The sequence below is a fragment of the Antechinus flavipes genome, chromosome 2, assembly GCF_016432865.1.
Source record: "Antechinus flavipes isolate AdamAnt ecotype Samford, QLD, Australia chromosome 2, AdamAnt_v2, whole genome shotgun sequence".
Classification (NCBI taxonomy): domain Eukaryota; kingdom Metazoa; phylum Chordata; class Mammalia; order Dasyuromorphia; family Dasyuridae; genus Antechinus; species Antechinus flavipes.
This window is the reverse complement of record NC_067399.1, coordinates 475,359,970-475,378,775: the sequence shown is the minus strand read 5'-3', so window position 1 is coordinate 475,378,775 and position 18,806 is coordinate 475,359,970. Positions and strand designations below refer to the sequence as shown.

Below are 18,806 nucleotides of genomic sequence, written 5' to 3'. Positions count from 1 at the left end.
ATTAATTCTAAAATTTTAATATACTTTGAGATATATTTCTAAGAGTTTGACACTTTAGAATCATTCTATAAGTATTTAAATTAGACAGTCATCCATTTGATTTCATCAAAATGCCACCAATAAAAAATAAAGCCAGAAGAAATACAAATATTTGAAAATTGTAGTTGTCCTTTTTTTTTTTTTTTTATTACTAGATAGTACAACTTTGTCTAGACTGTGAAAAAACCTCAACATTACTTCGGATGCTTGATTTCAGTCCAAGTCATGCTCAGAAGACCTTGATATTCACAAGTAATGTGGCTGAAGCAGAAATAGTTTGTAAGGTAAGAATTCCTAGTAAAAGAGAAATGTACTATGTTTTCAAAAGATAGTTGCCTATGCTTCCATCTAAAAATGAGTCTAATCCTGAGAACTTAGACCAGGTAAATAGGCTTCAAGAATGATACATTAAGGAAAGGCTCAAAACCAGATATTGATTCTCCTATGTCTTCTGAGTTGTAACAGAGAATAAATAATAATAATAAAATATCATAATTTAAATTTATTACATATTTGGTTCTAGAACTGAGAATCTGGTTTTACAAAAAATTCTTTTCCCTCTCAAGAAATTTTCTGCCTATGATCCAAAGGAATAGAGTATTTCTTCCCAAAGATTTTGGCTTCAGGTTTACAGTTTTTCTTTTTTCCCCATCCTATTATATCCCTCTCCCATCAAATCTTTTTTGGGTACAGGTACAATATACAATCAGTTATTTAAAATACGAAATTACTTTCCACCGATTAAGGCAGTATTAAAATATAAACTACAAATTAGCTAAGAAGTCTCACTGATTTTCTAAGCCCATCCCAGTCCCCTCGCAGTTACTTTTTCATTCCATATGACCTGATAAATTCCTCTACTCTCTCTTTTTTTTAAAATAACTTTTTATTGACAGAACCCATCCCAGGGTAATTTTTTACAACATTATCTCTTGCACTCAACTTCTCTTCCGATTTTTCCCCTCCCTTCCTCCACCCCCTCCCCAAATGGCAAGCAGTCCTTTACATGTTAAATAGGTTACAGTATATCCTAGATACAATATATGTTTGCAGAACTGAACAGTTCTCTTGTTGCACAGGGAGAATTGGATTCAGAAGATAAAAATAACCTGGGAAGAAAGACAAAAATGCAAGCAGTTTATATTCATTTCCCAATGTTCTTTCTTTGGGTGTAGCTGCTTCTGTCCATCCTTGATCAATTGAAACTGAATTAGCTCTTTTTATCGAAGAGATCCACTTCCATCAGAATACATCCTCAAACAGTATCATTGTTGAGGTATATAATGATCTCCTGGTTCTGCTCATTTCACTTAGCATCAGTTCATGTAAGTCCCTCATCCTGCTGGTCATTTCTTACAGAACAATAATATTCCATAACATTCATATGCCACAATTTACTCAACCATTCTCCAATTGATGAGCATCCATTCATTTTCCAGCTTCTAGCCACTACAAACAGGGCTGCCACAAACATTCTTTAGTATCTCTTTGGGGTATAAGCCCAGTAGAAACACTGCTGGATCAAAGGGTATGCACAGTTTGATAACTTTTTGAGCATAGTTCCAAATTGCTTTCCAGAATGGCTGGATGTGTTCACAATTCCACCAACAGTGTATCAGTGTCCCTGTTTTCCCACATCCCCTCCAACATTCCGCATCGTCTTTCCCTGTCATTCTAGCCAATCTGACAGGTGTGTAATGGTATTTGGAGCATATTTTCATATGTCTATAAATAGTTTTAATCTCTAACATACTCACTTTATATAAATTTGTCACTGAACTATATGACTACTGGACCATGTCACAGCCGTGTGACAGGCATTTCAGCAGGTCAGTATCCTAGTCCCAATTCATCCTTAGATTTCATTGTAATTTTGCAGAACATAATTGGAAGATCTAAGAATAAATTGCACAGAGTGATTCTTTGGAAGCCAGTTACCAAAGACAGTTCATTTTATTTTCTCATTAACTTTTTTTTGTCTTGTTGTACAGTTTTTTCAGTCATATGTGACTCTTGTCACCCCATTTTACAGATGAGGCTAACAGGGTTAAGTGACTTGATCAGGGTCACACAACTAGTAAGTATCTGAGGCCAAATTTGAGGTTGGGGAAAATGAGTCTTCTTGACTCCAGACTTCATTCTCTTATCTACTGCTTCACCTAGCTTGTCCTTACTTTGTGGCTGTGTAAACTAAAAACTTAATTACCTAGCAATTATACTAAGGACTCTTTGATATCTTTTAGAGAAACTTTGGTATCAAAAGATTTATATAAAACATGGAAAAGAAGTATAAAAGTACAACAGTCTCAGGTTATTTTATGTAGTTTATGTAGGGGCAAATTTTTGCTATCTGGAAGAGTATTTACTATGTTATATTTATCACAGTAGACTGATTATTGATATAATGAAGATTAAATTATCAAGAAAAATTAAAGTAATATTTGTTATTCTGAACTTAAAAAAGAAACTATAAAGATTTCCATTTCCCCCAAAAAAGATTTTCTATAATGTTAAAGATTTTATAGATTGTGTGTCCTTTGTAAATTTATTTGGTTAAATAATTAAGAAAATCTAGATAAATGATTATTTATCTCATTAATTCTTGTTGATCGTACTGAAATGATTAATAGGTATAGTTTATAATTTCTTGAATTTTTGCATTTGTATTTATTGAAATAATATACTTTACTAATTTTTCTTTCTTCAGGTAGTAGAAAGCAGTTCAATATTTTGCTTGAAAATGCACACTGAAATTGCAGCTAATTTTAAAAATGTATTAGAGCAGTGGAAAAAGAAGTTAAGTCTTGGCTCTCAAATTGTATTGGGTAAGTTTTGTTTTTATTTGTAAAGAGGGTATGATAGAACCATGTCTTGATGCTTTTATGAAGAAATTTTTTATCACAGCTTCAAAATACGTGATGTTCTCAACATAGCATTTCCAATCCTGCTTTTGTCTGCTTGCATTTTTGATTTCCTTCTCAGATTAATTTTATCTTATTTCTAAGTCTGATTTTTCTTGTGCAGCAAAATCACTGTATGGACATGTATGCATATATTGTATTTAACATATACTTTAACATATTTAACATGTATTGGTCTACCTGCCATCTGGGGGGAGGGGATGGGGGGAAGGAGGGGAAAAGTTGGAACAAAAGGTTTTGCAAGGGTCAATGTTGAAAAATTACCCATGCATATAACTTGTAAATAAAAAGCTATAGTAATAATAATAAAGTGATGTTCTTGATTATAATAAGTTTCTAAAATGAAGGTTTATTTTTATACAACTTAAGACTTGGAGATGCAAGCTTAATATGGTCAACAAATAGACCTGTCCTGAAACAAACGAGAACTTTAAGAAGCCTTCAAATGTTGTGATCAAAAAGTTACATTCTATAGACCAGGGGTTCTTAAACTGGGCTCAGTGTATACCCTTTCTTTTAGTAGTCTGTGGATAGACTCGAGGGGGTCTTTGACCTTAGCTCCTTTTTAGAACTACTTTCTAGTTACCTAAAAACACAGCCGTGTCTTCCCCATCTTCAGAAAAACCTCAGGTGATCTGTCCAGCCTGGCAAGCTGCAATCTTATATTTCTTAGCCCATTTGTTACCAGACTCCCAGGAAGGCTGTCTGTCATACGTGCCTCGCTTCTTTCCCTCTTATTCTCCTCTTTGCTGTCTGGCTTCCCCCAAATCCAATGGCTTTTTCCTAGTCCTCCTCCTTAACTCACACTTATTTCTATTCTAAAGTTTAATGACATTGGTGGCTCTCTCCTGGGCCTTTCCCTTCTTTCTAGCTGCTCCCCTCTCTCTCTCTTGCTGGATCTTTGTCTAGGTCTCCACTGTCTCCTGGATGTCTCCAGGACTGCCGTGGACATTCTCCTCCCTCTGGCCTGTTTCACCAGGTGATCTCCCTGGCTGCAGGGTCTCTTTCAGACCCCTTTGTCTAGCACTAACTTCTCTGTGGCATCTCTAGCTGCCTAACAGACATCCTCCTCTCCTTCCTTCCTCCCCCTTCTCCTCCTCCTTTCTCTTCCCCCTCCTTTTCCTCCCCTTCCTCCTCTTTCTCTCCCAACGTTCTCCCTAGGTAACTGGGCACCACACCCCCAGTTACCCAGACTCTTCACTTATGGGCTGCCCTCAACTTCCTCACCCCCATATCCAGTCTGTTTCCTGACATCTCCTTTTTCTCTCTTCTGACACTGTCATCATCACTTCATACCTAGACTCTGGAATAGCTTGTTAATTGGTTTCCCATAAGTCTTTACCCACTCCATTCTATAGTCCATTCAGCTGTTAGATTGACTTTCTTAAATCCTAAGTCTGACCATGTCAGCTCCCATTCATTTAGGCTCTAGGTCACCTTCAGGATCAAATAAAAAGTCCTCTGTTTGAATTTTTAAAGCCCTTCATAACCTGGCCCACACTTTACCCTGCCCTACAGACTGATTTTTCACTGTTCTTACATACAACAACACTCCATCTCCTAATGGAATGTTTTCATTGGATGGTTCCTTTACCTTGAATTCCATTCCTTCTTTGCTCCTTTGACTCTTAGTTTCCCTAGCTTCCTTCAAGTCTCAGCTAAAGTCTTATCTTTGGAGATAAATCTTTACCAATCAATGTATCCTAATCTCTACTTCCTCTACTTCCCTCTACTTCCAATTCATTTTATCTATATATCTATTTTTTCTATACAATTATTTGAATATTGATTCTCCTACTAGATCACAGTCCCTATTCTCAAGGAGCTTGCAATATTTTTACCTTTCCTTGTATCTCCCGAACTTGCACAGTACCTGGCACACAGTAAGTGCTTATTTAATTCTAGTTAATTAATTTGATTACATTTTTTATTTTTTGTATTTAAATAAAAACTATTATGAAAAGATGTCTAAAGGCTTTACTAGACTAATAAGATGTCTAGTACACAAAAAAGGTTAAGAAACCTCCCTTTAGATAAAATTGTAGGTTTAGCCATCATTTTAGAGATTTACTTTTAAAGATAAGAAAAACTTCTGTAACATTGAATCCATCAGTAATAATTATTCATTACCTTATACATACTAGACACTGTACTAGGTCTAGGAGTTCACATGCTTTCAGAGTAAGTGACTGGAAAATATGATTGAAAATATAGGGGATAGCTAGAAAGTGCAGTGGATAGAGTGCCAGCCCTGAAGTCAGGAGGATATAAGTTCAAATCTGAGACAATTAACACTTCCTACCTGTGTGAAAGAAAAGAAAGAAAAAGAGAATACAGAATTAAAATTTTGATTAAATTAAATTTAAAAGTTTTTGAAGCCAAAATTAGAAGGGAAGTAGAAAGCTGGGAAAAAGTTTTTGCAGCCAGTGTTTCTCATAAAGGCCTTAATTATTTAAAAAAAAAGAGAGAGAGAGAGAATTGACTCAAATTTATAAGAATACAAGCCATTCCTCTATTGATAAATGGTCAAAGAATATAAATAGACAATTTTCAGATGAAGAAATGGAAACCATTTCTAGTCATATGAAAAGATCCTCTAAATTACTTTTGATTGAAAAAAGGCAAATTAAGACAGCTTTGCAGTATCATTTCTCTCACCTCAGAATGACTAAGATGATAGGAAAAGATAGTGATAAATATTGGCGGGGATATGGGAAAACTGGGACACTAACATTTTTGGTGGAGTTGTGAAACTATCCAACTGTTCTGGAAATCAATTTAGAACTATGTCCAAAGGCCTGTCAAATTGCATACCTTTGATCCAACAGTGTTTCTACTAGGTCTGTATCCCAAAGAAATCAAAAAAGAGGGAAAAGGACCCACTTGTGCAAAACTGTTTACAGCAGTTCTTTTTGTAGTGGCAAGGAACTGGAAATTGAGTGGATATTCCTTAGGAATGGCTGAATAAGTTATGGTATATGAATGAAATGGAATATTTTTGATGTATATAAGTAAAGATGATCAGGCTGATTTCAGAAAAACCTGAAAAGAGATAAACTGATGCTAAGTGAAGTGAATAGGACCAAGAGAACATTGTACATAGCAATAAGATTATGTGATGATCAGCTATGATGAAGTTGGCTCTTTTCAAAAACGAGGTGATTCAAGGCAATTCAGTAGGCTCGTTTTGGAAAGTGCCATCCACATCCAGAGAGAGAACTATGGAGACAAAATTATAGTGTATAATATTTCACCTTTTTTTTGTTAGTCATTGTTTATTTTGTTTGTTTTTTCTCTTTTGATCTTTATTGAAATTTATTTAGAAAAATTGCACATATTTAGTCTATATTGGATTGCTTTCTGTCTTGGGGGGAGAAGAAGAAAAATTTGGAACACAATGTTTTGCAAAGGTGAATGTTGAAAACTACCTTTGCATGCATTTGGAAAAATAAGATAGTATTTTTTTAAAAAAAATGCAAAACCAGTAGAAATGATATAAAATATGATTGGCCTGGCTTTACACTGGGTAGAAAAGACATTTTGAGATTCAGGGAAATTGCAAATTGGTATAAAAGAGGCAGGAAAACTTGGATAAGAGAGATTTCTTGGTGTGTAAAAATCTAATGTAAAGAATTTTCTTAAAGAATGGAAAAATGTAAACTATTTTAAAATGCAGTATTTCTATCAGTTTTATAACTCTTAGTGTTTTCTTTTCTTTTCAGTTTTAACTGATGACTGCATACCTCCTCTGGCAATAACCGATGCAACTTGTGTGATTCATTTTAGTTTTCCTGGTTCTCCAAAAATTTTTGGAGGGCGTTTATATTGCATGTCTGATAATTTCCAAAGTTTAATTGAACAGGTTTGAATCACTTTTAATGTAATCTTTGAATATTATTATTTATCTTAAAAAATGATACACTTAAAAATAGTAGGGTACCATGGTTGAGACTGATCCAAATTAAACTTAACTTCAGCTTTTTGATCTTGTCTTCTTTAATTTTAAGGGTGCTTCTTCAGAACAAGGAAATAAAAGGGCAAAATCTGTCTTGTTACTGACAGAAAGAAGTGCATGCTGTGCAGTTGGTGTATTACGTTATTTGGAACGAACAGATGCTAAAATTCCTCCAGAGTTATGTGATTTCACTGCAGGCGTTTTAGAAGCTAAGGAAGATAAAAAACTCAGAAGACCTCTTTGTCATTGTCTTAAAGTTTCTGGTTTTTGCAAGTAAGATGAATCACATTTTAGTAAAGACTGATTTTCCTAATTATTCTCTGTATATCAGATAATTACATTCAGAAACGAGATATATAATTTTTAATGTGTAATTGTAAAGTTATAGAAAGGATCATTTTTAATTTGGATAATAATTTTATGGCACATTTCAAGATTTATAACTCATGGATCAGCATGGATAGAGCACCAGTCCTGGAGTCAGGACTATCTAAGTTCTAATCTGGCCTCAAACACTTACTGTCTCTGTGCCCGTGGGAAAGTCACTTAACCCTGATCATCCCACCCCTCCATTTCCCATCCCCCCAAAAGATTAATAACCCACAAAGCTGGAAGATAAAAGAGACCATTTTTTTTCTGCATTGTGACTGGAAGATTATTTTTCATTTCTTGTAGGGTCCCTTCCCTTTCACTCCCAATTCTGTTAAAAAAAAATATTCATTCAACTTGGTATTTTAAAATATAAATGAAGATCATAGGGCTTAAGAGTCATCTGAGGAAAATGGGTGGTAGATTGATTTCAGAGATATTTATCATAGATGATGTGAGGTACTTGTTTGAGTTCTGAAAATTTTGATTTGTATTTGAACCAACAGTTGGAGATTGAAGATGGAGATAGGCTTCAACTACTTTAATGAATTTATTTTGTCTTTTTTTCTGAACACAAATTATATTGTAAGGATCATTTAAAAGGATCCTTAACTAGACCAGGATGTACTTCAATTCACTCATAGCATGAAATCTATAAATTTAAAGGAGATAATGGTAAAGCCCTTAAACCAATACTTAGTAGATATTAATTTAATGTATATACACTGTGGATAATTTTAAGATCAAAGTAGCTGGTTAGGTTAACGTTCCTTATCATTTCAATAATAATGCTGAACATTTCAAGGATCTTAGATGCATCCTATTTCATCCATCTTTATCAATATTTTTCTGATATTTCAATATGTAGAGTCTGTAGAGATAACCGCTACCATTAGCATCTTTGATAGTACATTGGATAGTTTGCTTTCATTCATTATTTATCTGTTCTAAAAGTAAACCTGTGAAGTAGATAAGTAGCTACTATGATGCAATTTTTAAAGATGGTAATATAAGAGACTCAGAGGTTAAGATGACTTGTCTGGAGAGGAAATGAGGATTTGGTCAGCACAAAATCGCAGATTCTAGAATGTTCAGAAATGGAACAAAGCAGTTTTATTCCTTTTTTCTCATAAATAATTACAAATATTCCTACTTAGGTAACAATCCTGTTGTAGACTTGTCATTTCTTTGAAGATATCTATATAATTACCTATTTTAATGGTTTTGAAACAAATATTTTACTCTCTTCACTTGTGATCCCAATTAATTATTCCAAATGGCATTTACATGCTCATATAATTGCTTTTGTTCTGTATTTAAAGAATGTAAATCTTTTTTTCAGAGATAAAAGGATATGTCCAGATCGACATCATATTAACCCAGAAATAGACATGCCAAGAAAATTATCTGACCAAAATCTGTCGACAATTGGATATGTTAAAGTAAGTTTAAGAACTTCATTTAGGCAAGTTTGGTGACATAGTGGATAGAGTACTGGTCCTAAAGTCAGGAGACTCATCTTTGTGAATTCAAATCCAGTCTCAGACTAGTGTGACTTTGGGCAAATCGCTTAATCCTCTTTTTGTCAATTTCCTCATCTGTAAAATGAGCTGGAGAAGGAAATGGCAAACAACTCCTGTGTCTTGGTCTGGAAAACCCCAAATGGTGTCAAGAGTCAGGCATGACTGAAACAATACACAACAACAATTTTAAAAACTTTATTTGCCAATGATTTTAAAAAATTCTTTTTTTGGATAACTTCCTTTCCTGAAAGGAAAGTTTCTCTTTTTTTTTGATTCTCTAACTTACTAAGGCAGCTCTATTTCTCTCTCCCTATCTTCTCTCCTCAATCCTCCCATGCTTCCTTTTCTCCTTTTTCTCCTTTTCTTCTCCTCTAAGGTTTACCTTGCATCTACTTTGTCTTTGTATCTGGTAATACACATCTTATATACTCTGTTAGAATCCGGGTCCTCCTTGAGAACAGGAGGTGTTTTGACTTTTCCTTTGTATCCCTAGGACTTAACACAGTGCCCAGCCTGTAGCAAACAGTTACTTAAGGCTTGTTGATTGCTGACCTGTACTTGAGAGCATGTTTTTTTAATGCAATTAGGGCTAAGTGATTTTCCCAGAGTCACACAGTAAGTGTCTTGAGACTGGATTTGAATTCACGTCCTTCTGACTGGAGTTGGTGCTCTATCTGCTGAGCCACCTAACTGGCCTTACTGCATCTTTAGCTAAATGTGTTTGCCAGGTTTTTGAGTGGTAGTGTTTTGTTTTTTTTTACCATACCTGAGAATACATGAGTATAGGAGAGAAAGCTTCTGTTGAGGAACTTTCTCTAGTAATAATGTCACTAATTACTCCTTTGATGATGAGTCCAAAATTTTCCCATGAATTGAATTCAGATTCACTGGACTATAGTTTCAGATTCTGTTTTTCCCATTTTAAAAATGGGCACATTCAGATTTGTCTGATTCCCAAGCCACTGTCTCATTGCCTTATATTGTTAGTGATCACAGGTTGGGGCTCAGCCAGCTCTTCTGTCAACTCTGCTAAGCATCAGGATGTAGGTGGCTCACCAAGGTAGTCCGTTCCCTCTTAACTCTTCATTTTGGATATTAATTCACTGATTTTTTTTCTGTTGTTTTCAGTCCAGAAATGGTTCTTAATGACAGAAGACTACAAGTAAAATGTGAATTGATTGAAACTGACTTAGAGTTCACTTTTTCTCTTATTAACCTCTTAGAACCTTAAAGTGTGTTTAGACTGTGTCCAGATTTGTTTATTGTCACACATACAAAGACACTGTCATTACTTCTGCCTCTCCTCACCTTCCCATAAATTTTTTCAGAGGGTGAAATAGAATTCATAGACACCTTAAGCACACATAAATGTATTTTAGTAAAAAAAAAAAAATGTAGAAGCAAAAAAAAAAAAAAAAAGAAACCCAAAACCCAGAAGCAATTTAAATGTCTAAGGTTTAGGGGAATAGTTGAGCAAACCACAGTACATCAAACTAGCAAAATGGTTCTGTACCAGGAGAGAGACCAAAGAGAAATGGGAAATTTAGGAGAAAGGGATGTAGAACATTGCACAGAAGAGGATAAAGAAAAGCAGGCAAATAAGTGGTCTGACTGAAGAAGACTAGACTTTGTGTCTTAATATATGGTTTTATCTTGTGTTTGAATTGTTAGTGCTTCAATTTATAATGAAGTTTTAAAAATAGTTTAAGCAATAAGATGTTTTACATAAAGTGAGTAAAATTTTGCTTTTTAGATCTGCATTAGAGAAACCTGTAAGTAAAGGTAATAGAAAGACCTTTGGAGTCATAAAATCAAGGAATCGGAAATGAATGGGAGCACAGAGGTTATCCAGGGCTTGGCCAAGAGTTCCTGCTCTCTGTTCCATCTCAGTTCCAGTATTTCTCCCTTAGCACTCAGGTTTCCCTGTCAGTAAGAAGTAGGTACAGTGTAAGAGTTTCTCTCTTTATTCTTTCATGAGGTTATCATTATAGCAAGCTTAACTGAAGCTTCTCGTCTCTGATAATGTCATGACTTGGCACTAGACTTGTGATCTGTTTCTTGAACTCAACCCAATAAATTTTTTGTCTTACCAATAAAGAATATCTGCCACATAGTATGTACCCAACAAATCCTAATTAATTGGCTTATTAAAGTACCTATATGTTGTGCAAGATGTTGTAGGTGCCGAGGATACAAAAACAAAAAGATGACCTCCCCAAGTGGTCTGTAGTCTGTTGCAATGACAATATCCTTTCATTTTCTGCTTTTATTCCTCTTCACAAAATATTCTCCATTCTACCTTTTGCTCTGATTATATTTTTCTGTGGTTCTTTGTATGTATTACTTCCTGTCTCTTTTACCCTATTCTCTCTGCTTAAAGTGTCTTTCTGCATACCCATGTGAAAGAGTCCCGTCCCCACTCGGTCTCAGTGAAATCTGGGACGTCAATTTTACCTTCTAATGTTGAAACCATTATTAATATTTCTTGTTATGAATAGGTTTCTGAGTCCATAAGATTTTATTTTGGTTTTTTAAAATAATTTTGTCAGAAAATGAAATTGATTGGCATAAATCTTCCAACGAACTTTGAAAAGAACCTTTTTATTGTCTGTGAATACTAGTTAAGCTTGAATGCACCAGTCACACAGTCTGCAGTTAAACGAAGTCTACAAGAGACATCGATTTCTGTATATGATTTAAACTTCCACACATACATCATTTGCTTAGAATTAATCAATTTTTTAGCAACTAGTGAATAGGAGCAATGGGTATATTAGCAGTGCTGAAGGAGGCCCTGAGAGCAAATCCAGCCTCAGGCATTTACCAGCTGTGGGATGCTGCACAAATCACCTTAATTCTCTCAAAAAAAAAATTACTCCATTTTCCAGTGAAGACTTAATACATTTGCTTTTTTCCTCCGTTAAAGCCATATTCAGATGCCTCATTGTGGCATGCAGATGTCCCTGAGTTCTTGGAAATTCTTCCAGAAGTTGTAGCAGGTCCCACCGAGCTAGAGAGGCTTCACTTACGGACCTGATAATGGATAATGGACTCTGTCTGCCCTCCAAAAGCCTCGCTATTGCCAGAGATGCTCATCACCAACAGATGAGCCACTGGGGGGGCACCCATGATTTTATGAGGAACAGCTCATAAAATCAATTACTGAAGGCTCAAGGGATTGTAATCTCAGATCTTCTGAAGTCTATATTATGCTTTCAGATAATACCTTTCTATATTGTGAATGCTACAAACTATTTTGGGCGCATAGTTGATAAACACAAGGATCTGTATGCAGTTCTTAATATGGAAATGAAGGAGCATTTTAAGGAATCCAGTAATAAAATGTCTGTTGAAAAAGTTGAGAAGTTTGCATTGTATGGACTATATGAAAAGGGAGTTTTTCACAGGTAAGATGATTTCAATATAAAATTTAATATAATATAAAAGCATGTGATAAATTTGAATTGAGATCTAAACTGTAATGGCTCAGCGTAGAAAAAAATAAAAATAAAAAATTTGAGTATATTATGTCCTAGGCAGTGGGCCAATAAATAGAAGTATGAGACTGTCTCTCCAAATAGGATAGGATGCAGCTGCATGTTGAATGAATGAAAAAACATTGATTAAGTGTGTTAATTATGTATGAGGTTCTGAGAACACAAATGCAAAAGTGAGACTCACAGTCCCTAACTTGCTTACATCTTAGGAGGAAGAGACAGCACATAGGGAAATAGTGCCTCAGAAAAGGAATTTTAGTCAGAGTTGTTGTACAAGTGATATGTGGAGCCATAGTATAATGGATTATTGTCCCCTTTCCAAAGATAGAGGTAATATTTATTTCGATTCTGATTCTGAAAGCAAAGCTTGTCAGCAGTGGCCTTGACAAAGTTGAAAAAGCAAGAAACTTTGCAAAGATTTCTCTGATAGGAAATTAACCTTATTAAAACAGCCCTGTGTTCCTTTATAACTCTGCAACACTATTTTGTGTTTAAAGAATTCAAAGAGTGTATGAAGCATATTTGGCATAAGACTACCTTTAAAAAAGGACATTAGACATTGGGGCCATTGGCACAATTTTCTGTAATGACCGAGTGTTGTTGATAGTGGTAGATATATCCAGCTCAGCTAGATTTGGAAATAATTCAGGAATAATGAAGCACACTGAAAACTTAATACTTTACTGTCTTCTGAGTCAAGGGCAATTCCAATAGACTTGGGATGGAAAGAGCCATTTGCATCCAGAAAGAAAGCAATGGAGACTGAATGTGGATTAAAGTATAGTATTTTCACCCTTTTTAGTGGTAGTTTGTTGGTTTGGTTTTTTTTCATCTTTTAAACTGATTTTTTTTTTTTTTGCACAGCATAATGAATAAGGAAATAATTTAAAAGAATTGCACATGTTTAACCTATATTGGATTGCTTGCTATCTATGGAAGGATTGAGGGGGGTAGGGAGGGAGAAAAAATTGGAACAGGTTTTTGCAAAAGTGAATATTGGGAATTATTTTTTCATCTATTTGGAAAAATAAAATGAAAACTGTTTTATAAAAAATCCTTAGTACCTTCATGTTAATAGTATCTTAGCATAAAGACACTTAAGACATTATTGTGAGTTCGACTTAAATACTAATATGTAAAGTATAATTGGAAGGCACTTTTTATTTTGTTTTGGTCTTTTTACATACTTGAGAACATTGGTTAAATTTGCAAAATTCAAGAATTTATTTCTCATTATTTAAGTTGAGGCAAAGGTTGTTTAATTTTAGAATAAAACATATTTAGCTATTCTTTATTTTACAGGGTACAAGTTTTGGAAATGAGCCCAAAAGAGGAAAATTGTGTCTTTTTTAATGTCCACATAAAATTTATAGATGAAGGCAGGACTAGTGATACTAAAAATCATCAACTGCTTCATCTACCCCAGAGATTCCAAAATCTGCCTCCTCAAGCTGTAGAATTTATTGTTTGTAGAGTGAAACCTATTGACAATGAAATAGAATGGAACCCAAAAGTAAGTTCCCATGCTCTCATGTTTTTACATTTTAAAAGTTCTCTAAAGAGAGCTACTTAGTAATTTTAAAACATAAAAGTAGTGCTTAAAACTATTTTTGTAACTGAATGTGTATGAAATTCCGTTTTAATTTATGGGATTTCTCGATAATTACTTTGGTCTGGAACCAATTTCAGGTTTCTGTTTGTGTAGGGTTGTAAAAGCTGTTGACTCTATTTATAGAGGTAATTTGATTTATAATGTCTGCTATAAAGACCCTAGTGGCTTCTCCACTTCACTAAACAGAGAAGTGGCAGGAAAGTTTGACTGTCCCAGTGGCAGCCAGTTTGAGGCTCAGTTAGCTGCCATTTCCCCAGGAGTCTTCCTCCTCTGTGATGAGTAAGTCTCCAGGCTCAAGCTTCTTGCCACCTCACCTTTTCACACAAATAAGAGCCATGTGAAAACCCACCATATTTTGCTGTTTTGGGATATAAAGTCCTACCTGCTTCTGAGGTGCTCATGTCTACTACCCAGAGCCCTAGTGGACCTGACCCTGCCTGCCCTTTATTTTAGGTTATGACGCTCCCATCAGAACTTGGGCTGGCTTTATTGTCTTGTTGTATGCTCTTTTCTTCTCCTGAGCTAACAAAAACAAACTTGTGTGGGGACTTCTACTCTGGCAGCCAGCAAGGCAGAACCTTGATCTCAGCAGTCATTAGCATGGAAATGCAAATGCTGACCACTGGGATTTGTATCTCTGATTAGCATCCTGTTTTAAAAAAAAAAAAAGAGGATGTGACCCAGCAGTAGTGAAGACTGTGTTTGGAACATAGGGCTTGGGGCGCTCCTGGGTAATTGTGAAGAAAATATCCCTTAGGAATGGCAGTGATGCTTTCTGAGTGAGAGTTTTATGACATCATAGCTCCCAGATGCCATCTAGTCTAATCCTCTGATTTTAGAAATGAGGAAACTGAAGCACAGTGGAGGCTAAATGACTTATCCCTCGGGTTGGTGTCAGAGGTACATGTGAACCCATAGCCAGCACTTTTTCACTATACCACACTTTCTTAAATAGTGGTGTAAGAAGAAAAGTGATGATAATACAAAATAATAATGAGAAATGAAAAAACACTCAGGTCCTATGTTAAACATTGGATATTTTTGATCAAAAGCATTCTAATTTCAAATGATTTACTGTGATTATGGAAATAAATATTTTTAAAATAAATCACTTTCTTTTTATATCTCCTAAATAGAATTTATCCTAAACAATGTGTGTAATATTGCTTTTATTGCTGTATGTATTTTTGTAATAATTGTTCATTATAAATCAATCTTTCCAGTAACAAGTAACATCATAAACTAAATTTTTTCAGGTCACTAGATATATTCACCATAAAATTATAGGAAAACTGCATGAGGCTAAAGTAGTTCTATCTTTGGGAAATACAGTTTGGGTCGATCCAATGGTAAGTGTGTCATTTTCTTATAAGAAATATAATCAGTATATACAAGGGAACCAAAAATCATCCCAAATAGTTTCCTAAAAGAATAAAACTTTTATGAACCAAAATCTAATTTCAGTTTTGGAGCACTCTTCTTTTGTATTTATGTATTTATGGCAAAAATCTAATGATCTCAGATGTAGTTTAAAAAATTTCTTCCCAGAAAGCACATTCCTGGAGATGCCCATTCTTTTTCCACCTTGTAGCTTTTGGGTATTCAGATTTTAGAGTGATCATTTATTTCAAGTGTGACAATATTGATAACTAATCTTTATTGCATGTTGAGGTTTCTAAAGTGCTTCACAAATATTTCATTTGATCCTTTGGGTCTAAAAGATACTTAGTAGTCTAAAAGATACTTAGATGCTCAGAAATCATTCATTATAAAAGTGAAATCAGTTATTACGTCAGTCAAAAACTTCAGTCAGATATTGTTTATGAAGAGTCAGTAGCTGCCAGACACAGTTTTGCATATGACCTTTACTTGAGAGATTCAGGGCAGTTGCCTCCAGTGCCCCTGATTTTGCTCTTAGGTCAGATATTAGTGTAAATTATCCTAAATGGTGTTTGGGGAAAGACTTCCTCTTTCTAAAATAAATTTAGGTCAGGCCACCTTGTCTAAATTTATTTACAAGCCCATTCTTTCGGGTCAAACTTTGGAAAGTTGTACAGCACTGGAAACCATGAAATATGTGAATCTTAGGCGTTTTCTCCTGATATAGAAATAGGAAATTAATTGTTCTCATGACAGTTTTATGTTATATTTTGTTTTATAGTTGAGATGCAGAAAAGATAAATTCCAGTAGATTCCGGGATTCTAACATCATTTCTTTTGTCATCTGATACTAGTTTTTAATTCATGCTCATTTCTACCTATTGCTACTGCTGCCAGAGGGCTCAGAGTTAGAGTACAAACTTGCCTGCTTAAAAAGTAGAATATCTTGTATGTGAACAAACTGTCAAAAATCTTGAAAATTAATTATAGCTTTCTCTTTGAAATTGAAAGGGGAATCAAAAAAGAGTTTTTGAGAGAAATGGAGAACAAATATATACATTTGTATATCTGAAATCTCTTGTGCTTTGTGAATGAAGAGGCTAAAGATAATGTACAGCATTGTCTTTCGTGACTATATTCTATCAAATAAGTCATTTCAGTTCAAATCAGGAAGTATACTGAAGTAAAAAAATCATGATTCTAAAATATACTTATATTTTGTCTCTAATTCAAGGTCCATCTCACCAAGCTTTCAGATTTGAAAACTTCTGTAATTGAATATAATGTTCGAGCTGAAATTTTATCGATGGGAATGGGTACTGATAATCCAGAACATATAGACCAACTTAAAAAACTGTGCCAAGAAAGTAAAATGGTTGCACTTCAAGAGAACACATTCCAAACAATGTGAGTTAACATTTCATCTTTTTATATGCATTTTTGAAACCCTGTTCTACATTTTGATAATTGAGATATTGTTATATTATCTATTGCACATAATATATTCTCTAAGTGCAGTTATGTTATTAAGGCAGTCTGTAGTTCCTTGGAATTGAAGCCTAGCTATGGCACCTCCCTGGGGAACCAGCCAGAGCTGAGTATGGCCCACTTGCCTTCATCTCTGTGGGCCTCCGTTTCTTCGTATGGAAAAGGTGGGTTGCACTAGATGACATCTGAGGACCCTCTCAGCTTCTAAGCCACAGGCCTATGAACTATGATTCTTGTGGTGTAAGTAGTTTTTAGCTAAATGCTCACATTGACATTAGTCTGAGCTCATGTAGAAGACTAAAAGAGTTCCTACTGTGAAACTTTGTAAGAGGTTGGAATAATTTTCCATCATAAAAATAGTATTCATTGGGCTTTTTAAAAATGTAATTTTTTTGGCAAAGGCAATAATGTTAGAAATTTTATAGGTTACATGTGTCCAAATTCAAGAGATTTGGATAAATTTCTAGGCCTCCTCACATTTGCAGAAATGAGTTTATATCAGTATCACTTTCTTTTTTTATTGTGAACAATGGGGTGTTGAAAAAAGTTCAATCTGATAGTAAATTTCTATTAATCTAGGCTTCATAAATTAAAATTAAATGCATCAAATCCAATTTAGTTAAGGAAAGAATTGTTTTTAAAAATCAAAAATTAACATTATAATAATAAAAATTATAATAATAAAAATTTTGCTCACTTTGGATTTTTATAGCATGTGCACTGAAGAAGAAACTGAGCTACTCATTCAACTACAATATACGTTATGAATTCTTTATCCATCTGGTTTTTTATATGAATGCCTTTTTTTAAAAAAATCTGTTTTTAACTTTTGGTAAACATTTACATGGTACTAATGGCAATGTGTTCTGTTTAGAATAGCTCCTTTGACATCCAGTAAAGGTAGAGAGGATACAGGTGGCCTGCAAAACTCAATATCAGATGATGACAGAATTTTAGAAAACAGTGTTTCCTTACAAGTGAATACAGAAAATTCAAAGTCTGGTAAGTATTTATGAAGTAAGACTTTAATTGCTTGTGTTAAAAATATTGCTTTTTGAAAAACATGTCTAGTAATTGTATTATATCTTTTAAAGACAATACGCAAAGGGATGTGAATTTTAATATTTTAGTAAGTTTTATTTTTGATATCATGAGTTGACCAAAGAATCTTAAAATGACACATAAGGGTTTATTGCTTTTTAAAAGTATTTCTATAGCATTTTACATGTATTATCTTATTTGATCCTCCAAATCTACCGACCATTCAAATACTTAAGAGTTTTTCTCACTGTTTGACAAAAGAGGAAAGGCGTTTAGACATGTAAGAGATTTGCTGTCATGTGTCTAGCATCTGAACGGGGATTTGAAACTATTCGGGGCTCAGCTGATCTCTTTTCACTGCATCATGGTACTGCTTCAAAACTTAAGTTTTTTTTTTTCCATTAGTGGATTTTAATTTTCACTATTAATAAGCATGTTGATACTTTAACCCACGAAGCTCAACCCAACGGGAAACATTTGTGCCTTCATTTCATTGTCTTTCACTGGAGGAGAGTTGTAGTTGTATTGCACTGTTCTTTAACAGAGTAAGGAAGTTCGCTCCATACAGCAAAAGATAAGGTCAATGATAAGCTTATCTTGGAACTTTTTTCTTTACCTAGAAGTGATATCAGAAAATGATGGAGATAATTACATTAAAGAAACACCCCAAGAGCAGCATAAAAGGTATGACTTCATAATTTGAAGGAGATTTTTTTTTCACAAATAAGCATTTACTTAGGTAGTTTGAACATAAATATACTGCAGCAAGGCAGCTCTTCTGTGTCTGATTCTCTTCCAGCCTCAAGCACCCCCTTTCCCCCCCATGCTTTCATCTTAGAGTCTCTTCACCTTAAAACGCCCCAGCATGATCCTTTGCTCCCTCCTGCACTCTGACCCTGATCCGACTCTTCTCCCTCTGTATATCCTCTGTATATCCCTCTGTATATCCCCCTGCTCAGTCTGTCACCCTTGCAATCATTC

At 34.6% G+C, this 18,806-nt stretch overlaps 1 protein-coding gene across 1 annotated transcript in view; it reads left to right on the top strand.

Moving 5' to 3' along the window:
- TDRD12 (tudor domain containing 12) overlaps window positions 1-18,806 on the top strand; it is a 58,895-nt gene that overhangs the window by 35,422 nt on the left and 4,667 nt on the right. The window contains exons 17-27 of the mRNA XM_051979747.1: window positions 195-323; window positions 2,747-2,864; window positions 6,683-6,822; window positions 6,968-7,188; window positions 8,627-8,726; window positions 12,027-12,214; window positions 13,607-13,817; window positions 15,173-15,265; window positions 16,531-16,703; window positions 17,659-17,786; window positions 18,446-18,509. Coding sequence (XP_051835707.1) covers window positions 195-323; window positions 2,747-2,864; window positions 6,683-6,822; window positions 6,968-7,188; window positions 8,627-8,726; window positions 12,027-12,214; window positions 13,607-13,817; window positions 15,173-15,265; window positions 16,531-16,703; window positions 17,659-17,786; window positions 18,446-18,509 — 1,565 coding nt within the window. The remainder of the gene's footprint in view (window positions 1-194; window positions 324-2,746; window positions 2,865-6,682; window positions 6,823-6,967; window positions 7,189-8,626; window positions 8,727-12,026; window positions 12,215-13,606; window positions 13,818-15,172; window positions 15,266-16,530; window positions 16,704-17,658; window positions 17,787-18,445; window positions 18,510-18,806) is intronic.